The sequence below is a fragment of the Prorops nasuta genome, unplaced genomic scaffold (genome assembly GCF_024137725.1).
Source record: "Prorops nasuta isolate Cenicafe-Biocafe unplaced genomic scaffold, Cenicafe_Pnas_1.2 PNAS00020, whole genome shotgun sequence".
NCBI lineage: Eukaryota > Metazoa > Arthropoda > Insecta > Hymenoptera > Bethylidae > Prorops > Prorops nasuta.
Window position 1 is genome coordinate 233386 of NW_027116817.1, and position 25209 is coordinate 258594.

Here is a 25209-nt window from a genome sequence, read left to right on the forward strand (position 1 = left end):
AGGCTATACGCAGCAGAGAGAGAGAGAGAGAGAGAGAGACATCGCGCTGCTACTCCGAGTACGCACTTTATAACATTCAGCGTTACACTGATCAAATAAAGCATTGGAAAAATATGAAAATATTATGAAAGTATCCCATTTTCATGAAACTACTAACGATATCGTTTAATTTGCATTTGCACTTTTACTTTTGAAGAAATAAATTGTTAAACGTACGACCTCGTGGCGCAGAAAAGAGCGTTTTGCAGTACAAACGCGGGACAATGACACAGTCGAATTTCTCAATAGAATTAGACGAAACTAATCATAATCGATTCCTTTCATTACGCAGATCGTCATAAAGAACGGGGATTTCGGATATACGTCTTAGTATTCGAGATATGAGTAACTGAAGTTGAACGGCGCATACTCATTTCCCCTATTTTGCGAATCAGCTGTTGCGCACGTGTATCTTCAATTGCTCATATCTCCAAAACTAAGACGTTTATTCGAAATCCGCGTTCTTTATGACGATCTGCGTAATGAAAGGAATCGATTATGATTAGTTTCATCTCATTCTATTGAGAAATACGACTGTGCCATTGTCCCCCGTTTGTTCTGAAAAACGCTCTTTTCAGCCTCACGCGTTCGTACATTTAGGAATTTATTTCTTGAAAAGTAAAAGTGCAAATGCAAATTAAACAATATCGTTAGTAGTATCATGAAAATGGGATGCTTTCATATTATTTTTCCAATGCTTCATCTAATCTATGTAACCCTAAATGTAATAAAACGCGTACTCGGAGTAGAAGCATGATGTCTCTTTCCCTCTCTAATTCACTCTCTCTCTCTCTCTCTCTCCCAAGCGTGTAGTCCCGTCAAACGTGAAACGGGGTTGGGGTGGGTTTATAAAAGAAATACATTATGAGTTAAACTATAATTTATTTAAAATGTCCACGGCACATACATCTATTCTTGTGCCGTGGACATTTGGTCGGAGCCTGGGCTCCTTACCTGTCGTGGCGGCAATGGCGTCCGCCACGACAGGTTTTTCGGGGGGAGCGACTACGGCATCGCGGGGAGCGACTACGACATCGCGGGATGCGACGGTGGCATCGCGGGGTGCGACTGCGGCGTCGTGGAGTGCGGCTGCGGCGTCGCGGGGTGCGGTTGCGGCGTCGTGGAGTGTGGCTGCGGCGTCGTGGAGTGTAACTACGGCATCGCGGGGAGCGACTACGACATCGCGGGGTGCGACTATGGCATCGTGGGGTGCGGCTGCGGCGTCGTGGAGTGTGGCTGCGGCGTCGTTGAGTGCTACTGCGGCGTCGTGGAGTGCGGCTGCGGCGTCGTGGAGTGCGGCTTCGGCGTCGTGGGGAACGGCTTCGGCGTCGTGGGGAGTGGGCGCGGCGGCTGCTCTCCTCTTTTAACAATTTTAAGAGCTGTAAAAAGTAAAAATATATTATTATTTTTTATATTCATTAATTTCGATCTTGTTTATACTTACAGCAAGATCAGCTGCTCGCTGCGCAGCCTTCTTGCGGCGGTAGCGCTGCCGCTACTGCTTGCGTAGGAGTTTCTTGATCTGGAAAAATAAAATTCTTATCAATATATACAATATTTAGAGAGATTCTGTCAAACTTACCTTTTCCTTCGACAGCCCTGCTTCCGCCGAAGAAGGCCGCTGCCCTGCCACAGTTTCCGCGTACACTCTGGGAAATCGAATCGTTCCAAAATATAAACACAAGTTAAAGGTGCCTTAGTTAGCTAGTGGACAAGACTTTTCCACGTCGCGCGGCTTACCTGCTATTGTACCGAGTCCCAAGCAATAAACAGAGGGCAATAAACCGACCGAAAATGACTAATCCTTCTATACCTGTCCTGCAATGATTAATAAAAAATTCTAATTTTAATATTATTAATTAAACATTTTTAAGATTATTATCAATACATTGCTTATATTTTTAAGATGAAAATGAACCCAAACACGAGGCTAATCACGCGATTATTTCTATATTAGTTGTATCTTATATTTCTCATTTTCATAAATTCTTATGAAACTCTATTTTATATTTTATCTCTATTACATAGTAAATTAAAATAAATCCAAAACACACACACAGCAAGAAGAATTCATTAATAAATATCAGGATTAATACGATTTCTAACAAAGTAGGAATCTTTCACTCTTTATCAAATTTCCCAGCTTAATATCTTTTAAAGTGATAAGCGAAAGGTATTACTTGGTTTGTTGACAACTGCTTTCGGCAACTTTCCAACGCTTTGAACGTAAAAAAATGTGATCAGCTGCTAATATTATTGTTGTTGATATTCTTAAGACATAAACAGAAATAGCACAGCTCACCTTATTTAAAATACCATTTAACTCTTACGTAATATAATCATAACACGGATTATACAGTATATTTGAAATAATATGAAGTGATTCGGTTTGATAAAATTTGACTGTTTACGTTTCACGATGAAGCAGGACAATAATATTAACAGCTGTCAGTCGTGCGTTAACTTATTAAGTGTCACCATATATAGAAACGGTTGAAAATAAAATGAACGACCAAGAAATGTTATTAGTAAAAAAAGGAATGATAGTTGGCATGTTATTGTGTGGTGCAAGCAAGTGGGAAATATCCGAAAAGACAGAAATTAGTGAGAAAATAGTGACAAAATGGATAAAAAGATATGAAGAAAGTGGACTCGACGGCTTGCGAGACAAATGTAAAGACAATTTTGGATTAAGTAAAACAACAGCGCAACAGGACGCAGAAATTGTAGCAGCAGTGGATATACAACCGTTTGAACCATCAGCTACAGTTTTAGATTTAGTGGATAATTTAAATATTTGTCCAAGAACGGTGGGAAATAAATTGCATAAGGCTGGAATACATTGCCATCGTCCAGCAAAAAAAATTAAACTAACAGCCAATCACAGAGAAAAAAGAATTTCATTTGCAACAGAATATTTAAGAGTGGCACCAACATTTTGGGACAATGTTGTGTGGACTGACGAAAAAGTTTTTGTTTCAACGATGGATGGCAGAATGCATGTGTGGCGTCCAGACGACAAAAGATTCGAAGGCAAATACAAGTTACCGAGAGACAGAAGCAGCAGAATCTCTATAGCATTCTGGGGATGGATGACCAAAGATGGAGTAGGTGAGTTACATGAAATTGAGACAAAAATGAATTCAGAAGTTTATTGCAACGTTTTGGAAACTGTTATGCTTCCTACAGTGAGAGCAGTATATCCCGAGGAAGATGTTCCCAAAATTAAATTCGTGCAAGACAATTCCAGTGTTCACACTTCGAACATGACAAAGGAATGGTTCACCGAACATCCGGAAGTGGAATTAATCGACTGGCCAGCTAAGTCGCCCGATTTGAATGTCATTGAAAATATTTAGGGCATAATGACAAAGCGGTGGAGGCCTGAGCAAGAGCGATCGACGGCAGCATTAAGAAAACATGTTTTACAAACATGGGACGATTTGCGAAACGACCCATGTATTTGTAAAAACTTAGTCGATTCTCTCCCTCGACGTCTTAATGCTGTCGTAAATAGCAATGGTCATTCCATTGGCTATTAACCCATTAACGTCCAAAATGTCAAAATTTCTTGCACGTTTTCAAAGTGATTTTTTCCTATGTAATTGGCGTTGAAAAAATTCTTGAACCACATATTCTGATGTAAAATTGCATGCTCTTTCAGAATCCGTTGCCAGAATCATGATAAAACTCACAGGAAAAGAGATATGCTCGAATAAAACATAAAAAACACCTAAATTTTCGAAAAAAACATTTTTTAGGATTTTTTTCGAAGTGTTACGGTGAAGATATCACCTTGCGACCGTGATCAAAGGTGATCATGGGAGTTGAAGTTTAACAGGGAATTTTTTTGTTGACCTTGAACCATCGCTTCTTTACAAAATGGCGGAAAAAACGAATTTTTTTTTTCAATCTTCATCAACTTTTTTCTCGAAATCTATGGTCTTTAGAAAAAAATTCATAAAAACAAAAATGCCTTAGAATCGCTCGAGGAACATTCTCCAATTTTTTTAGAATTTTTTGAGACAATTTTTGATTTTCCGGGAAACTTGTGAAATGGAATTTTCAAAAATGTCTCCAAAAATTCTGAAAAAATTTTAGGATGTTTCTCGAGTGCTTCTAAGACATTTTTGTTCTTATGAATTTTTTTCTAAAGTCCATAGATTTCGAGAAAAAAATTGATAAAGTTGAAAAAATAAAAATTCGTTTCGGCCGATGTTTTGAAAACCTATTGGTAAAAAAACGTTCTGTCTACGAAAACTCGGAAAAAATTTTACAATATTGCTCGAATGATTCTAACTTATTTTCATTCTTTTTTCAAAGACTTATAGATTCCGACAAAAATTTCATCCTTTATTTCCATTTCATTTCGGCAGATAAGCGTAATTTTTGGTCTCATGTATTCATGAATATTCGTCTTTTTTTGTTCTCTTCTTTCGTATTTTTGTACATACGGATGAGTGATAAATAAACGAAATCATTAATTTCATACATTATGTCGCGGAAACGTGTAAGATCTTCTGAATATGAATCAGATTCTTCAGATAGTGATTCAGAACGCAACGTATTGATTCCGGATCCTGACTATTCAGATTCCGATGATTCTGGTTCCGATTTTGATTCAGATTGCGAACATGAAATACCCAATATCACTTACAATAAAGCTCGTGCAAATTATTCTGAAAAACAAGATAAACTTGAAAAAGGTCATGAATTCACTTGGATTGAGAGTGAAAAGTTACACCCTGATTCTTATGAAGATAAAGTATTATTGTCCGAATCGCAAAAAAAGAAAATACGTAGGAGCGAACCTTTTCAATTGTTTGAAACCTTTTTTTCTATTGAAATGAAAAAATATATTATTGATGCGTGTAAAGACAATGGTTATGATCTGAAATTGAAAGATCTTGATACTTTTATTGGAATAGTTATTTTTTCTACATTCAATCCCAGAAAATCACAGAGAGATTACTGGTCATCTGATCCGTATTTATCTAATGAAGTAGTTTCTTCTGCAATGTCTCGCCAACAATTTGAAATCACAAAATCTAAATTGAAGTTTTCAAAAAACAAAGACAAAGATTCAAATGATCGAGGATGGCGCGTTCGTTCTCTACTGAAACTTTTTCAAAATAACATCATGAAATTCGGAATATGGAGAACTGCTCTATTCGTTGATGAGATGATGGCCAAATCCTATGCAAAAACTGTTTTGAAACAATTTATTCGAGGAAAACCGATAAGATTTGGTTTGAAATTTTGGGGCTTGTGTACTTCGGACGGCTATCTACTGAATTTGGATCTTTATTGCGGCAAGAATTCTCAAATTGGAGATAAGTTATCTAAATGTGCTTTAGGTTCACGAGTAGTATTATATTTATTACAACCATTTTTTCAAATAATAAGTTATAACAAAATTTCTCAATTTCATCTGTACTTTGACAACTTCTTCACGAACATGGATTTGGTATTACATTTGAAGAAATTGCGTTTGAAATGCACTGGTACTATCAGAGACAATCGAGTCAAAGAAAAAAATGTGCTTGATAAGAAAGCTCCAAGAGGGACATATGTGGTGAAGCACGACGTAAACAGTGGCATAAATTTCATTACTATCATGGATTCGAAGCCCGTCTCAATAGCTTCAACTGCAGCAGGTGTCAATCCTCTATCTATTTCAAAAAGATACAGCGCAGAGGCTAAATCTAAAATTGAAATACCTTTTCCGCAAGCTTTTCACCTATATAACAAATTCATGGGAGGTATTGACCTGCATGACGGACATTGCAATGACATACTCCCAAGTATACGATCAAAAAAATGGACATGAGTAGTTTTTATGAGACTTATACAGGCGTCTATTACTAATTCTCTTGTAATTTTCAATGCTGCTAACGATGGAAAGAAAAAAGTTGGAATAAAAGAGTTCACTATTTCGATTGCCAAATACTACTTACAAAAAAGTAGTCGCAAAAGTAAAGCACATGGACGATCTAATAGTGACAAATTGAGGATTTGTTCGAATGGAAACTGTCCAATAAGAACAAGAATTTTCTGCAAAACATGTAATTTAAATATTTGCAATAAATGTTGGCTAAAAAAGCACACCTAAAAGTATGAATAAGTGAGAGGCAAGGGGACTCACGGAAAACAAGCACCCCGAGACGTGAGAGGCAAGGGGACTCACGGGAAAAAAGCACCCCAAAGGAGACAGAATTTTACTACGTCCACGCCGTAGTCTCTAGGTAACGCTAAGAGTAAAAAAATCTTCCTAAAATTTGCACAGAAATCGTTTTTTACCAATAGGTTTTTAGAACATAGCGGCCGAAACGAATTTTTATTTTTTCAACTTTATCAATTTTTTTCTCGAAATCTATGGACTTTAGAAAAAAATTCATAAGAACAAAAATGTCTTAGAAGCACTCGAGAAACATCCTATAATTTTTTCAGAATTTTTGGAAACATTTTTGAAAATTCCATTTCACAAGTTTCCCGGAAAATCAAAAATTGTCTCAAAAAATTCTGAAAAAATTGGAGAATGTTCCTCGAGCGATTCTAAGGCATTTTTGTTTTTATGAATTTTTTTCTAAAGACCATAGATTTCGAGAAAAAAGTTGATGAAGATTGAAAAAAAAAAATTCGTTTTTTCCGCCATTTTGTAAAGAAGCGATGGTTCAAGGTCAACAAAAAAATTCCCTGTTAAACTTCAACTCCCATGATCACCTTTGATCATGGTCGCAAGGTGATATCTTCACCGTAACACTTCGAAAAAAAATCCTAAAAAATTTTTTTTTCGAAAATTTAGGTGTTTTTTATGTTTCAATCGAGCATATCTCTTTTCCTGTGAGTTTTATCATGATTCTGGCAACGGATTCTGAAAGAGCATGCAATTTTACATCAGAATATGTGGTTCAAGAATTTTTTCAACGCCAATTACATAGGAAAAAATCACTTTGAAAACGTGCAAGAAATTTTGACATTTTGGACGTTAATGGGTTAAGGTAATTTTTTTCTTTTTCTAATTAAATTATACAGTTTAAAAATTGTGTAGGTCAACCTTTTTTTCATTTTTGTTGACTATAGATCAGCTATGTTTCTTGCTTGTACCTTGCCGTAGTGTCATCATGGCCCAGCTATTGTCAATGTATTCAAATGGGTTGACGTTGCCAGTTTATTGAATCTACTTCGGGGATTTGGCAAATCATTCTTTTGGATTTCGATCATCTTGCACGAGTTTTAATTTTGGGACATCATCTTCAGGATATCCTGTGATCACTGTGGAAGCATGAGTATTTCCAAAATGCTGCAGTAAACTTTTGAAATTATTTTTGTTTCAATTTTATGGACTTTTCCTTTACTCTATCTTTTGTCATATTCTGCTGTTTCTATCTTTTGGTAACATATTTGTCGCGACACACATGCACTCTGTTATCCATCGTTGAAACAAAAACTTTCTGTCAGCCCATATAACATTATCTCAAAATGTATGCTACACTTTTAATATTATTTCGATGCGAATGAAATCCTTTTTTCTCTATGATTGGCTGTTAGTTTAATTTTTTTCATAAAACGATGGTAGAATATTATAGCGTTGTGCAATTTATTTCTTCGAGTTCTTGAAACAAGTATTTAAATTATCCACTGAATCTAAAACTCTATCTGATGGTTCAAACGGTTGTATATCCATTGCAGTATAAAAATTATAATATTGAAGTTCACTAAATTTAAAATATGACAAGGCCTCTATACAGCCGCTATATATATAATGTATTTTTCTTATATTATGACAAAAAAGTGAACATATTTATATTTATGTATTTATTTATATAAAACATGACTAACTTTATTATATGACAAAGCCTCTATACAGCTGCGAAAGGAACAACGTTTTTTTAATCTTTGACAAAATTGAGCTTATTTAAAAATATTTATTTATTTATTTATTGTAAGTTCAATACTTTTATTACATGACAAGGCCCCTTTACAGCTGCTATATAAACAATGTTCTTTCTTATATCTGATGATTATATAGTCAACAAATTTATAATTTTATAATGTATGTATGCGTTAAGAGATATATTATAATTATTTATGTATTAACGCAATATTTTTTATTTTGGTATATGAATTTATTGATAATTGTGTAATCTTAAGAGTCCGTATATTTTAAGACAGTAATAAATGGATTGTGTAGCAAAAATTATATTAAATGATAAATAAAAATTTATTTAATTTAAATATATAATTAAAAAATGTGCAAATACTTTAAATTCCTATCTAAATTACTCAAAAAAAAAGTGTTATTAAAATTTATGAAAATGAGAAATATAAGATACAACTAATATAGAAATAATCGCGTGATTAGCCTCGTGTTTGGGTTCATTTTCATCTTAAAAATATAAGCAATGTATTGATAATAATCTTAAAAATATTTAATTAATAATATTAAAATTAGAATTTTTTATTAATCATTGCAGGACAGGTATAGAAGGATTAGTCATTTTCGGTCGGTTTATTGCCCTCTGTTTATTGCTTGGGACTCGGTACAATAGCAGGTAAGCCGCGCGACGTGGAAAAGTCTTGTCCACTAGCTAACTAAGGCACCTTTAACTTGTGTTTACATTTTGGAACGATTCGTTTTCCCAGAGTGTATGTGCGGATTCGGGACGGTCCCGGTTCTTGGGACCGCCCACGAACCGCACTATGCGGAACAACGGCCGGCAAAATTGCCGGCTTCGACCTGGAATTGGCCGAAGACTTCGGCCCGGCCTGCCTTACTGTGGCTACCTCTAGCTTCGGGGTAGTTTGCGATGTCCCTGCCGACCCCCCTGGCTTGGGGGTGGTCGGCAGGGTCACGGTGACTACCCCTGGCTTCGGGGTAGACCGCAGGGATGGCAAAGACCGCCGCTGCAGGGTTTTTTTAGGGTCCGCGGATCCCCCTGGCTTGGGGGCGGCACGCAGACCTTTGAAAACCCCCGCTTTTCCGGTCTGCGGGGTCACCTTCGACCCCCCCCCCCCTCCTTCTCCTTGCCGCTAGGCGGATGCGGCGTGGGTGGTTGCGGCGTTGGTGGCTGCGGCGGTGGTGGTTGAGGTGTGGGTGGCTGCGGAGTGGCGGGGATCGAAGGGGGGTTGGACGAGGCAGCCCTCTTCTGGCCTCCTCCCTCCTTCTTCTCCTCAGAGTTCCTGGTTTTCTGAAAATAAAACAAGAAAAATATTATTAAAATGTCACATGCTTGAAAGATTTGATGGGTAATATGCTACTGCAATGTTTTAACACATATGTGATAGTAAGAAAGTCCACTTACGATTGCATATACTGGAAACCATATGACGTATTTGCGTGTATTTGTTCAAATGCAACATGGCTGTATTGTTGTGTTCTTACTAGCAAGAATACAAAAATACGGCCATGTTGCATTGTTACAAATACAATAAATATGACATATTCTACAGTTAACAATACATGCATTCGTAACTGGAAATTCTTATCAAAACATATATTGCAAATCATCGCGGAAGAACATTACACATCACTTCTATTACGTATTAGCATGCAATCATGTTAAAATTACTTACCATTTTTCTGCTGAAACTCGGGCGGTCCACGTGCTTCGTGGGAATCGTAGGGAATGAAACACTGCACGTTACCTTCTTATTAGCAAACAATGTGCAGAGCTTCTTGGCTAATGATAAAGCTTATCAGATCGATAGACCAATAATCAAGCTTATCAGATCGATGGACCAATGGCAAGCTTCCGCACAATTCGCGCTAAACTTAATTTATTTTTAATAACAGTAATATTTATTTGTAGAAGCTTTTTAAATATAATTAACATTTTATTTTGAGGGAAGAAACAACGTGAGAAGACGATTTTTAAAAAATATATATTTTGCACACACTTCAAGTGGGATTTGCGAACGCATAAAAAGCTCCGCTGCTGTCATCGTTGAGACGGTTTTCAGCTATCTCTCAAGTCGGACGTGCGTGAGTGAGTTTTATTTAAATAGTGTTCAGTGAAGTGTTTAGTGGGTGCAATTTTTTGGATTTGCTGCAGGAAACCTCAGGTTAGTTCCAAAATATAATAATTTGTAGTTTGCATGCCCTTTTTTGTGTAAAAATAATAGTTTCGTAGTCAGGTTAGATGGGACGAAAGCATGGTTCAGCTGAATGAATTTCATTCAGCTCATAACATTTCTCCTGGCATGCAGTATACTCTGTAACTTCATATCGATAATGTTTCTATTATCATAAGGCATTTGTAAAGTGTAGTAAAAGTGCAGAACAGTATAAGTTTTAAAGGGCCATGGGTCACATGATATCATAGCTCATGGTCCTTTAAAGTTTTTACTACTGTCATTTGAACCTTTACCAAACTTTATGAATGTATTATGCAGTTAGAACCAATATCGATAACAAGTTTCAGAGCATGCTTCATGCCAGAATAAATGTTATTTGATGACAGCGAAAGATACAGCTGATCTATGCATTCTTTCCATTTCCTTTCAAATCCAAGGGTTTGCTTCTTATCAGATTGTGAAAGCCTTCCAGGTGATAAGAGGCATAAGATCTTGGAAATGAAAGTCTAATAGTTATTGAGTATTTTGTTACAAGCATGTGTAAGTGTAGCTTTTAAAAAAGATCATCATTTTAATGTGGTAAATAATTTGTGGAAACTAAAAGCTGTATGATTAAAAAATTGTGGGTTCTATTGCATTCAGTTGTATATTTTTTAGTTTATATTAATGAAATATAAATGAAAATGATGCTAGTTTGCCAAGGAAAGGGCCATATTGCACAGCTGATGTTGAGAGTAACAGTTTAGAAAAAGGTTGAAAGTGGGGTGAATGTAGAAACAAACCTTGATAGTGGAGACCATGCAAGTGATTTGGGTTACAAAATCTTGGCAGTAGAAGTTGAGTAGTCGATGGATAGTTGAATAAAATCGTGTAGTAGTGTGACAACCAAAAGAGCTCGTCATTTCAATTATTTACTTTTCTACTTGTTTGTATTTCATTATTTATCGACTATAAGAACTTCTACTTCCAAGATCTTATGTCCTAAATCACTTTCTAGGCCTTCAATATAAAGGTTTGCTTCTATATACATCCCTTTTCCCACCTTTCTCTTAGTTCTTACTCTCAACGTCAGATTTGCATTATGGCTATTTCTCTGGCAAAGTAGAATCATTATTTATTACTTTTCATTAATACAAACTAGAAAAAATGCAACTGAATGCAATAGAAGCCACAGTTTTGTAGTTATACAGCTTTCAGTTTCCTCAGATTAATTACCCCATTATCTATGACACATACCACATTAAAATGATGATCTTTTTTAAAAGCTTTACTTATACATGATTGTATCAAAATATTCATCAACTACTATACTTTTATTTTCAAGATCTTATGCCTTAAATCACGGAAAAGCCCCCCACAATGAAGGTTTGCCTCTATATTTATCCCTTTTTCCACTTTTCTCTTAGCTGTTACTCTGAACACGAGGTTTGCATTATAACTCTTTCTCTGGCAAACTAGCATCTTATTTAACCCATTAACGTCCAAAATGTCAAAATTTCTTGCACGTTTTCAAAGTGATTTTTTCCTATGTAATTGGCGTTGAAAAAATTCTTGAACCACATATTCTGATGTAAAATTGCATGCTCTTTCAGAATCCGTTGCCAGAATCATGATAAAACTCACAGGAAAAGAGATATGCTCGAATGAAACATAAAAAACACCTAAATTTTCGAAAAAAACATTTTTTAGGATTTTTTTCGAAGTGTTACGGTGAAGATATCACCTTGCGACCATGATCAAAGGTGATCATGGGAGTTGAAGTTTAACAGGGAATTTTTTTGTTGACCTTGAACCATCGCTTCTTTACAAAATGGCGGAAAAAACAAATTTTTTTTTTCAATCTTCATCAACATTTTTCTCGAAATCTATGGTCTTTAGAAAAAAATTCATACAAACAAAAATGCCTTAGAATCGCTCGAGGAACATTCTCCAATTCTTTCAGAATTTTTTGAGACAATTTTTGATTTTCCGGGAAACTTGTGAAATGGAATTTTCAAAAATGTCTCCAAAAATTCTGAAAAAATTTTAGGATGTTTCTCGAGTGCTTCTAAGACATTTTTGTTCTTATGAATTTTTTTCTAAAGTCCATAGATTTCGAGAAAAAAATTGATAAAGTTGAAAAAATAAAAATTCGTTTCGGCCGATGTTTTGAAAACCTATTGGTAAAAAAACGTTCTGTCTACGAAAACTCGGAAAAAATTTTACAATATTGCTCGAATGATTCTAACTTATTTTCATTCTTTTTTCAAAGACTTATAGATTCCGACAAAAATTTCATCCTTTATTTCCATTTCATTTCGGCAGATAAGCGTAATTTTTGGTCTCATGTATTCATGAATATTCGTCTTTTTTTGTTCTCTTCTTTCGTATTTTTGTACATACGGATGAGTGATAAATAAACGAAATCATTAATTTCATACATTATGTCGCGGAAACGTGTAAGATCTTCTGAATATGAATCAGATTCTTCAGATAGTGATTCAGAACGCAACGTATTGATTCCGGATCCTGACTATTCAGATTCCGATGATTCTGGTTCCGATTTTGATTCAGATTGCGAACATGAAATACCCAATATCACTTACAATAAAGCTCGTGCAAATTATTCTGAAAAACAAGATAAACTTGAAAAAGGTCATGAATTCACTTGGATTGAGAGTGAAAAGTTACACCCTGATTCTTGTGAAGATAAAGTATTATTGTCCGAATCGCAAAAAAAGAAAATACGTAGGAGCGAACCTTTTCAATTGTTTGAAACCTTTTTTTCTATTGAAATGAAAAAATATATTATTGATGCGTGTAAAGACAATGGTTATGATCTGAAATTGAAAGATCTTGATACTTTTATTGGAATAGTTATTTTTTCTACATTCAATCCCAGAAAATCACAGAGAGATTACTGGTCATCTGATCCGTATTTATCTAATGAAGTAGTTTCTTCTGCAATGTCTCGCCAACAATTTGAAATCACAAAATCTAAATTGAAGTTTTCAAAAAACAAAGACAAAGATTCAAATGATCGAGGATGGCGCGTTCGTTCTCTACTGAAACTTTTTCAAAATAACATCATGAAATTCGGAATATGGAGAACTGCTCTATTCGTTGATGAGATGATGGCCAAATCCTATGCAAAAACTGTTTTGAAACAATTTATTCGAGGAAAACCGATAAGATTTGGTTTGAAATTTTGGGGCTTGTGTACTTCGGACGGCTATCTACTGAATTTGGATCTTTATTGCGGCAAGAATTCTCAAATTGGAGATAAGTTATCTAAATGTGCTTTAGGTTCACGAGTAGTATTATATTTATTACAACCATTTTTTCAAATAATAAGTTATAACAAAATTTCTCAATTTCATCTGTACTTTGACAACTTCTTCACGAACATGGATTTGGTATTACATTTGAAGAAATTGCGTTTGAAATGCACTGGTACTATCAGAGATAATCGAGTCAAAGAAAAAAATGTGCTTGATAAGAAAGCTCCAAGAGGGACATATGTGGTGAAGCACGACGTAAACAGTGGCATAAATTTCATTACTATCATGGATTCGAAGCCCGTCTCAATAGCTTCAACTGCAGCAGGTGTCAATCCTCTATCTATTTCAAAAAGATACAGCGCAGAGGCTAAATCTAAAATTGAAATACCTTTTCCGCAAGCTTTTCACCTATATAACAAATTCATGGGAGGTATTGACCTGCATGACGGACATTGCAATGACATACTCCCAAGTATACGATCAAAAAAATGGACATGAGTAGTTTTTATGAGACTTATACAGGCGTCTATTACTAATTCTCTTGTAATTTTCAATGCTGCTAACGATGGAAAGAAAAAAGTTGGAATAAAAGAGTTCACTATTTCGATTGCCAAATACTACTTACAAAAAAGTAGTCGCAAAAGTAAAGCACATGGACGATCTAATAGTGACAAATTGAGGATTTGTTCGAATGGAAACTGTCCAATAAGAACAAGAATTTTCTGCAAAACATGTAATTTAAATATTTGCAATAAATGTTGGCTAAAAAAGCACACCTAAAAGTATGAATAAGTGAGAGGCAAGGGGACTCACGGAAAACAAGCACCCCGAGACGTGAGAGGCAAGGGGACTCACGGGAAAAAAGCACCCCAAAGGAGACAGAATTTTACTACGTCCACGCCGTAGTCTCTAGGTAACGCTAAGAGTAAAAAAATCTTCCTAAAATTTGCACAGAAATCGTTTTTTACCAATAGGTTTGTAGAACATAGCGGCCGAAACGAATTTTTATTTTTTCAAATTTATCAATTTTTTTCTCGAAATCTATGGACTTTAGAAAAAAATTCATAAGAACAAAAATGTCTTAGAAGCACTCGAGAAACATCCTAAAATTTTTTCAAAATTTTTGGAGACATTTTTGAAAATTCCATTTCACAAGTTTCCCGGAAAATCAAAAATTGTCTCAAAAAATTCTAAAAAAATTGGAGAATGTTCCTCGAGCGATTCTAAGGCATTTTTGTTTTTATGAATTTTTTTCTAAAGACCATAGATTTCGAGAAAAAAGTTGATGAAGATTGAAAAAAAAAAATTCGTTTTTTCCGCCATTTTGTAAAGAAGCGATGGTTCAAGGTCAACAAAAAAATTCCCTGTTAAACTTCAACTCCCATGATCACCTTTGATCATGGTCGCAAGGTGATATCTTCACCGTAACACTTCGAAAAAAAATCCTAAAAAATTTTTTTTTCGAAAATTTAGGTGTTTTTTATGTTTCAATCGAGCATATCTCTTTTCCTGTGAGTTTTATCATGATTCTGGCAACGGATTCTGAAAGAGCATGCAATTTTACATCAGAATATGTGGTTCAAGAATTTTTTCAACGCCAATTACATAGGAAAAAATCACTTTGAAAACGTGCAAGAAATTTTGACATTTTGGACGTTAATGGGTTAAGGTAATTTTTTTCTTTTTCTAATTAAATTATACAGTTTAAAAATTGTGTAGGTCAACCTTTTTTTCATTTTTGTTGACTATAGATCAGCTATGTTTCTTGCTTGTACCTTGCCGTAGTGTCATCATGGCCCAGCTATTGTCAATGTATTCAAATGGGTTGACGTTGCCAGTTTATTGAATCTACTTCGGGGATTTGGCAAATCATTCTTTTGGATTTCGATCATCTTGCACGAGTTTTAATTTTGGGACATCATCTTCAGGATATCCTGTGATCACTGTGGAAGCATGAGTATTTCCAAAATGCTGCAGTAAACTTTTGAAATTATTTTTGTTTCAATTTTATGGACTTTTCCTTTACTCTATCTTTTGTCATATTCTGCTGTTTCTATCTTTTGGTAACATATTTGTCGCGACACACATGCACTCTGTTATCCATCGTTGAAACAAAAACTTTCTGTCAGCCCATATAACATTATCTCAAAATGTATGCTACACTTTTAATATTATTTCGATGCGAATGAAATCCTTTTTTCTCTATGATTGGCTGTTAGTTTAATTTTTTTCATAAAACGATGGTAGAATATTATAGCGTTGTGCAATTTATTTCTTCGAGTTCTTGAAACAAGTATTTAAATTATCCACTGAATCTAAAACTCTATCTGATGGTTCAAACGGTTGTATATCCATTGCAGTATAAAAATTATAATATTGAAGTTCACTAAATTTAAAATATGACAAGGCCTCTATACAGCCGCTATATATATAATGTATTTTTCTTATATTATGACAAAAAAGTGAACATATTTATATTTATGTATTTATTTATATAAAACATGACTAACTTTATTATATGACAAAGCCTCTATACAGCTGCGAAAGGAACAACGTTTTTTTAATCTTTGACAAAATTGAGCTTATTTAAAAATATTTATTTATTTATTTATTGTAAGTTCAATACTTTTATTACATGACAAGGCCCCTTTACAGCTGCTATATAAACAATGTTCTTTCTTATATCTGTTGATTATATAGTCAACAAATTTATAATTTTATAATGTATGTATGCGTTAAGAGATATATTATAATTATTTATGTATTAACGCAATATTTTTTATTTTGGTATATGAATTTATTGATAATTGTGTAATCTTAAGAGTCCGTATATTTTAAGACAGTAATAAATGGATTGTGTAGCAAAAATTATATTAAATGATAAATAAAAATTTATTTAATTTAAATATATAATTAAAAAATGTGCAAATACTTTAAATTCCTATCTAAATTACTCAAAAAAAAAGTGTTATTAAAATTTATGAAAATGAGAAATATAAGATACAACTAATATAGAAATAATCGCGTGATTAGCCTCGTGTTTGGGTTCATTTTCATCTTAAAAATATAAGCAATGTATTGATAATAATCTTAAAAATATTTAATTAATAATATTAAAATTAGAATTTTTTATTAATCATTGCAGGACAGGTATAGAAGGATTAGTCATTTTCGGTCGGTTTATTGCCCTCTGTTTATTGCTTGGGACTCGGTACAATAGCAGGTAAGCCGCGCGACGTGGAAAAGTCTTGTCCACTAGCTAACTAAGGCACCTTTAACTTGTGTTTACATTTTGGAACGATTCGTTTTCCCAGAGTGTATGTGCGGATTCGGGACGGTCCCGGTTCTTGGGACCGCCCACGAACCGCACTATGCGGAACAACGGCCGGCAAAATTGCCGGCTTCGACCTGGAATTGGCCGAAGACTTCGGCCCGGCCTGCCTTACTGTGGCTACCTCTAGCTTCGGGGTAGTTTGCGATGTCCCTGCCGACCCCCCTGGCTTGGGGGTGGTCGGCAGGGTCACGGTGACTACCCCTGGCTTCGGGGTAGACCGCAGGGATGGCAAAGACCGCCGCTGCAGGGTTTTTTTAGGGTCCGCGGAAGTAGTGGTAGCTAGGGGGTTCCTGTGACACGGTGGTGAGGGGAGTGCGGGTGTGCGGGGGGAAGTGTCTTGGGTTTTCCTGTGACACGGTGGTGAGGGGAGTGCGGGTGTGCGGGGGAAGTGTCTTGGGTTCCTGTGACATGGTGGTGAGGGGGGTGCGGGTGTGCGGGGGGAAGTGTCTTCTTAAGAGCTAGGGTTTATTGGGTGATGAGGAGGGTGCGGGTGTGCGGAGGAAATGCTTTGGCTATGGGGAGTGAGAGAGAGAGAGAGAGAGATCCCTCTCACCCTCTCTTTCTCTCTTAGAGTCTCTCACCCCTCTCCCATCAGCCTAGGGCCCGGATGGTTAATTATCCTACGGGTCCACTAGTTCTCTAAGGCTTACCCCCTCTCCCATGTCACTAGGGTCCGGATGGTTAGTTATCCTACGGGTCCACTAGTTCCCTAAGGGTTACCCCTCTCCCATCACCCTAGGGCCCGGATGGTTAGTTATCCTGACAGTTACCCAGAGAACTTTTTTTTGTATTTTAGTTGGTGGAGGAAAAAGTTTCTTTTTTCTCCACTAGGTAGCGATCACGAAAATTACTGGGGCAGCTACACCGCTAGGGGTCCTAAGCATCTTACGGACTGCCATTTTTGATTTCTTAGTCCTGCCCTCGGAGGGTCTTTTCTCCCTCCACATACTTATCCTAGACCTTCCCACTATTTTCCTACTATGGACCCGCCATTTAACTTGATTTCACATTTAACCATTTTTCTTCCCTCTCAACCTACCTCTACACCGTTGAAGGGTCTTTTTCCCTCCACATACCCATTCTATTCCCTCCTACTATTTTCCTCCTTGGGTCCTTCTTTTAATTTCACATTATACCTTTCTTGAACCTTGGGTACAGATTCCTTTTTTCTTATACAAGCTGTCGATAAATATAAAGTGAAAAAATATGCAGTATCAAGTGATTATTAATTTAGCGTATAGACAGAATTCTCCAGTAATTCATATAATTACAAGAATAATAGATGAAATTATGCAAAATTTATCACAAGCGGTAAATGAAGAAACAATCGAGACGCATGGAATGGAGTATGAAAATAGTAAGTTATTATGAATGAGATTGCATCATACATTTTTCTAAAATCTGATGATTTTTTACAGTAACACGCTGTATACAACTGTTGATGAGAGGTATCAGAATGATTGAGATAGAGGCAGGGATAATTCCGCAGGAAGAGGAGGAGGAGCAGGAGGAGGAGGAGGAGGATGAGGAGGAGACAACGATGGAGGTAGCAAGGGCAGAAGAATAGCTTGATATTTTAAAATATTATATGTTAAAACTCTTTTTAGTTATATATATATATATATATATATATTGAATAAAAGTATTATATGTTAAATCTTTTGAATATTGAATAAAAATTACTGTAAGCATATTATAAATGAATAGATTATTCATTACATCTTCCTGTAAGCATGCTCTACATGTCACATAGTTAACAGACATTATTTTTCCTTTTGCGAAACAATGGGGAGTGAAATTCTAGGGACCACCCAATGTTCCTCCTATGAGCTTTCCCAGGGCTCTCTAAAACTGACCCGATACCTTCTGCCCATATTTTACCCTCTCAACCAGTCTCTAGCTATTTTTTTTCGAGACTTTTCTCACAAACAGGTCAGATAAATGAGCCCACGTGCTAAACAGAGTCACAGTTGTGAAGTAAGATTGTCAAGAAGCCATTGATGCGCTCGATACTTTCTGACCATATTTTACCCTCTAAACCAGCCTCTAGCTATTTTTTCGTGACTTTTCCTCCCTCAAGCAGACCAGACAAATCATTCAGCCTCTAGCTATTTTTTTCTCAAGACTTTTCTCACAAGCAGAGCAGACAAATGATCCCACGTGCTAAACAGAGTCACAGTGTGACGTAAGATTGTCGAAAAGCAATTGATGCGCTCGTAAATTTTAAGCTGCACTCAGGATATGTCCTTAAGATGCTAGTATTCCCAACCCAAGTAATAATGGACGTATATTTCACGACTCGTTTCTAAATAATGAAAAGTTTATATTTTAAACTGTCATTACTTTATCTGAGGAACGTGACTATCTGCACCATCTAGTACGTGTTATGACACGTTTGAATTAAATATATTTGTTTTAGATGGCGGTTATTTGATCTGAAGAACGTGTATCTCACGACTTGCTTTTAAACAATGAAAAGTTTATATTCTAGACTGATGTCACTTTATATAAGGAACGTGTATATAATTAAATGGATTTATTTATTTTAATTAACAACTACTTGATCTAAAGAATACATGTATCAACAGGTTTAAAATAATGAATTCTCTTTGAAATCTACAATCATGAGTGAGTAACCCATCAAAAATGTCGTTCGCCTGCAACAGTCCCTCCACTCTCAATTTCCTATAAGCGTGTATATCTTATCCCTTCCTACGATATTATTCAAAGCCACCCAAGTTTCGTTTGCCTGCAACACTTCCCCTACTCTCAATTTCCAAGTGTGTATATCTTATTCCCTCCTAGGATATTATTCAAAGTCACCCACGCTAGCAATTAGGAAATTTCATTCAGTCTCGATTAGAAGCGTGAAGCAGTCGAAAGTTCAAGTCTGTAACGCTGCAGTCATAATATTTTATTGTGGTGTAATAGCAGTATTGAAGCTTCAAGCAGTGCAAAGTACCAGTTTCACGTTGCAGATAGAATATTTTTTTATTGTCACGTAATTGTCGTAGATAATCTTTAGAAGGTAAGAATTATTTTTTCTTTTTTACGTTATTCTCTATTCTTAATATTATTTTATTATTATAGAAATGGATTTAACTAAGATTAATGAACTCGCAACTGTAGAACCAAAAACTTTTATAAAACTGAATACTTTGGAGATTGGGGGGTCATACCGAATAACTGAATTATCGAAAATTAAAACCAAATATGGGGAGAGAATAATAGCAAAGCTGCTTACGAAGGAATGGTTCTTCTTGCCTGCGAGGATGATGGCATTACTGGAAAAACCAGAACAATTCAAGAATTTTCAAGATGCAGCTTCAAATCAAATATTAACATTCACGTATCATGGTGGAAATTACAATAATATGACATTTGCAATTGTTAGTCAAATTTCAAAAGATTAATTTAGAAAACATTTGTAAGGAATAATTTAAACACAAATAAATGATTATTATATCTTATTTATTATTTTTTTCCTTCATTATAATGATAAGCTTAACTATAGTCTATTAGCGATTAACATACATTTCTAACTATTAGCGATTAACTTACATTACTAACTATTAACGATTAACTTACATTTCTAACAATACTTGTAAGCGGGTTATATTCAACAATTTTATCATGTATAATTAAACAATACGCAGTAGTATTACTTGCAATATTTTTAGAACAATCGATCTCTATTTTAACGTCAACTGTGCCAGATTTAATAGATTCGTTTTGATGCGAACAATCAATGACAAAGAGAGGGCCATATTCTAAGAAATTGTTGTAATCAAGCATTGGTTTCGACGGTTTTTCTCCAGCATAATAGGATTGGATAAATTTAACATACATATCATATAGTACAGAAAATCGTGATTTTTCAGTATCAGTATCAAGTCGATCATACGGATAAAATTCAGAATTAAGATAGACTTTAATATCACGAACAAAACTATCATCGAAGTCAAGCACCTTCATATGCTGCGTATTCTTCTTATTTGTTCTAAATGCTAGAATAACGTATCGAGGCTTCTCCAATTGTGTTGCAGCTTTTACAGCCCACGTATGCCTCTGTGTTTCTGGTAGAAGCGGGTATTCGTAGAGTTCCCAGGATCGAAAAGCCATGGTGAGGCTTTTGTTTTGGTCGATAATACGTAGAAATTGAAGTTTTGTGTATTCATTCAATGATATATGAGGAATTCTCCATTGCACTTTTTGAACATCAATTTTGGAGTCGGTGATTTTCGTTGAAGAATATATCGAATTCGTATCATTACGCGCTCGAATGAGAACGAGCTCATGACGTGCATTTATTATGACTCTTCTATAGTCTTCACAAAAACCCAACAGCATTTTCAGTGGTACGCAAAAATTAAAATATTTCGTAGGCTTATAATCTGATAGAAACCATCCTGAATGGTGTAGACTCGTACTCTCCTCCCCAGTCAGAGAAATGAGATTCTTCATGGAACTAGTAATACCCACATTCTTACTGCGGTCAATCTCAATACCATTCAATTCATAGCGAATTTCATCGAACAAGAATGCCATGGAATTGCAGTCAAGTCCCACTGTATCTTGAACTGTTGCACCCTGAGCACGAGTGCCCTCGATTAATTTTCCCTCTATGTATAGGTAACTCTCACATGGTAGAAGAATTAAATCTTGCTGTTGTATTGGAATTCGAATTTCGTCACTATTTCCCAATGATGCATTTGCATACGGATTGTAAGCATGTATTTCCATTTTAGTAATGCGATTGTCGTACACAGGTTGTGCGGTTACGTCCAACAGGTCCATTTTTATTTCTGACCTTGAAACCCAGTGATTGAAGAAAGGTTATATTTTTTCTTGTTAGCGGTCTTCTAACGTAATCCCCACCCAATGTATCTGCTCCTGCAGCAACTGTTGGACTGATGATAGGCTCATCTGGTATCGGTGATTTATAAGTATTCTTGTAAATTAGCATTTTCTAATGTGTAATCGAATTGTAATTTCTTCCCCACCGAAATTTACTAGACTGTTTTCCTGATCGAGAATGCGCAAAGTAAGACGGTCAATTACTTTCACAATGACTGGCAAGTAAATGACGTTTTTCGGTGTTTCCGAGATTTTATAGCCTGGTGGCACGCTTGGAAAAAATTCATGTATAACATGTTGAGGTTTGCCGTTTGTATATGCACCAGCAGTAATATTACATTCAATTCGTAAAATATTCACCCTTATAATGTTTACGGGCTGGTCTGATTCGGCTAGAGTGTTCGGCTGAATAATTCGATCTGACGAAAAACCCAATAAAGAGCCTATATTATTAGGTTTTGTAAAATCGATCAGATATTTACACTTTATTTCACTTTTCAACGTATTATTATTAGCACGTAGAATAATGACATCTTCATTATCCGCCTCATGCATCAATGTACGCAAAAGATCATTTATAGCACTCAATTCATAACAACCTGTAGGTATAGTCAGATCTTCAGTATCGTAGTAAAACTTATTGTTCGACTCATCAACATTAGCGATTGAATTGAAGCTCTGAAAGTCTACGAGACCAAGTTCATATTGCTCCTCCCGAAGATTGATCGGTGGGAAAAAATCTGCCTCTAATATGGACTCGCGGTCAGACAGCGTAACCGTTAAAGACATTGTTCACGTAGAAACTTGACACACAACTGACCGCATATGCTTGTATCATACGATTGATATTGATCGTGGTTGTAGTAGATTATAGCAGAAGGACCAAAATAATCTAAAAGTTCAATTGGAGGTTTCAAATTTCCAAAGGAGTCGAAATACTTTACGTAATTATTACGTTTAACGTAGGCAACCCAATGTGTACCAGAACCTTTATCTTCATCAAGATTCACGATTGCACACTCATTGCATAGTACGGTTTGCGGTAGAGATGTGCGCATAAAAACTCCTCGAAAATGTGGTATATCCTGACATGCATGTAATAATTGAATATTACTAGTAGCTCCAGATTTCGGGAGGTTGCTTATTTTTTTTTTTTTGCGAGGTTTTTTTCCTCCTTTTCAAACCCTCTCCCCTTCGTCCGTAAGGGGTTAGGTATAAACCATGTCCACGCCTGCCTTCTATTACACGATTGTGACGCTGTATCTCTTCCAATTGTCTCTTGGATGCTTTCGCATCGTTTACAGCTTTTGTTATACCTGCTGCGCCCCCAGCTAATGCGCCCACTGCACTCAACAGTGGGAGCAGAGGTAATAAACCCCCCCGTTTTTTTTTTGAGTAAATTGCTTTTTCCTCAATAAACCTCCTCGTTTCTTCGGTACACGAATTTTTCTTTTCTTCATGCTTCTTCCATGCACTTGTAGGCCTAAGCCAAGTTTTCGTTTTACATTCATGGATGCCCAGACTGCTGCTGCAGCTGCTCGTTCACGTAAAGATGAGTCACTAGCAGTGATACGTTTTCGTGCACGCTGTGCAAGAACTTTATCAGCCTGGTGACGTGGTGGCAGATCCTTATATATTGAATATGCGATATCGTGTTCACGACAGGCTTCGTCTAGAGGATTTATACCAGGATCACCACGTGCTAACCGTTCTCGAAGTCGAGTACCTGGTCCGCAATAATTGTAGCCAGGTATGTGTACTTCGAACGGTAATTTATTCAGTATTTTATTGAAAAAAGTTCCACAACCGTAGCTTACCATGTGGAACTTTCTTTCTGTTTCTCACACAGAGTTTGCTGACAAGCCCAGCAATCTTTTATTGAAGGGAGCGGTCCATCAATGTGATCTGTATTAGGTAGATTATGATGTTTAAAACACCAGCGATATTGTTGTACTTCAGGATCTGCACGAATATGTTCAGGCAATTTATTCCAAACCTCTTGAATACTACGCGGAAAGTACTTTAAAAGTAAAATTTTCGGTATGTATTCAAACTGCTCAGCGGTTAATACCTCCAAACTTGACACATCTAACACTAATAACGGCATGATGAGAACTGATCAAACAATTCATTTCATTCCTATAAATAGGTTGTATGACCACAGAGTTTTCAGTCATGGACTTCGTAAAGCAGCCGCTCGGTATTCGTGTTTCTAATATAGATTACCGAACAACCGATAAATGCATGAGACGTCACGGACCTCTACTCCCATCAACCATACGCTGTATAGTTTGTGGCCCTTCAAATTGTGGAAAAACAAATGTATTGCTGAGCCTTATAGAAAGCCCTCAGGGTGTGAGATTTGAAAACCTATACGTTTATTCAAAATCGTTGCAGCAACCAAAATATCGATACTTGGAGCGACTATTATCGGACAATGAAGAAATTAGTTATTTCCAATTTTCTAATAATAGTGAGGTTATAAAAGTAGCTGAAGCACTACCAAATTCAATTTTCATATTTGATGATGTTGCAACCGATAAGCAAGACAATATAAGAGACTACTTCTCCATGGGTAGACATTCTAAGATTGATTGCTTTTATCTTTGTCAGACTTATGCAAGGATACCAAAACATCTAATACGTGATAATGCAAATTTTTTAATTATTTTTAAACAAGATGGAACTAACCTAAAACATATATATAACGAACATGTAAATACAGATATGGCGTTTGAAAAATTTTATGAATTGTGTTCAAATTGTTGGAAGCGTGATTATGGATTTTTAGTAATTGATAAAGACAGTGCAATGCAAAATGGACGATATCGAAAGGGTTTCAATAAATATGCTGTGATTAAAGAGTGATGTTAATGGTCAAAAATGTTAGTTTAACCTTGAACGTTGAACAAGTCTATATATTGAATAGAGAATAGCTTTACAAAATGAAGGAGAAAAAGCTTCTAAAGAAGATTGCTGAGGCAAGTGAAGTAATTCGTCAAAAATATCGCGCACTCAAATCAGACAGAGTAATGATGGAAGACAGTTTAAATGAAACTTTTAAACCAATAGTTGAACCATTAAAGAAGCTCACCGAAAATAATCAAGCAATTTTCGTTGCACCGAAACATGAGATGAAAATGGAACCTATAAAGAGATCTCTCTCACACGAGGAATCTTTCATAATTCCGATGAAACGAAGAAAGTCTTATCTCACATCGACTCCACAGCGGAAAGATTTCATACGCAGCTCCAGAATTAACGTTCAAGGTCATTCATCGGATGATGAGCAGGAATATCCACAGTCGCACGAAACACAGTACCTTTCTCTGGAAGATGATGAAGAGGAGGAGGAGGAGGAGGGGGAGGGGGAGGAGGAGGAGGAGAAGGTGAAGAAGAATAATGAATATGGCACGCAAGATTTAGCGAGACAAATAGAATTACCTGTGCATACATCCATCGAGGATGTAAAAGATGCTAATCGAAGTACGATAAAGTCTGGTTCAATTGCATCCAAATATATAGAATTGTTGACGAATAATGCTAAGGATAAAATTGACAGTAATTTTGGAGTTAAGTTAGATAAAGTGACGAATAAAATGTGGCTTGCGAAATGTGCTTTTAATGTTGATGATTACAGTA

At 35.9% G+C, this 25209-nt stretch overlaps 1 protein-coding gene across 1 annotated transcript; it reads right to left on the reverse strand.

Moving 5' to 3' along the window:
• Positions 1-913: 913 nt before the first annotated feature.
• On the reverse strand, positions 914-2382 carry LOC136780735 (testis-specific gene A8 protein-like). The gene is made up of 6 exons (XM_066739290.1): positions 2370-2382; positions 1853-1857; positions 1780-1782; positions 1622-1688; positions 1503-1561; positions 914-1399 (listed from the first exon to the last, which is right to left on the reverse strand). The coding sequence occupies exons 1-6, from the start codon at positions 2380-2382 to the stop codon at positions 914-916; spliced, it is 633 nt and encodes a 210-aa protein (XP_066595387.1).
• Positions 2383-25209: the final 22827 nt, after the last annotated feature.

Bases quoted from the DNA above. Each gene is read 5' to 3' on its own strand.
- LOC136780735 (XM_066739290.1), bottom strand. The intron at 1,562-1,621 runs GTAAGTTTGACA...TTATTTTTCCAG, and splicing joins CAGGGCTGTCGAAGGAAAAG to ATCAAGAAACTCCTACGCAA. The intron at 1,400-1,502 runs GCGAGCAGCTGA...AATTGTTAAAAG, and splicing joins CGCCGCAAGAAGGCTGCGCA to AGGAGAGCAGCCGCCGCGCC.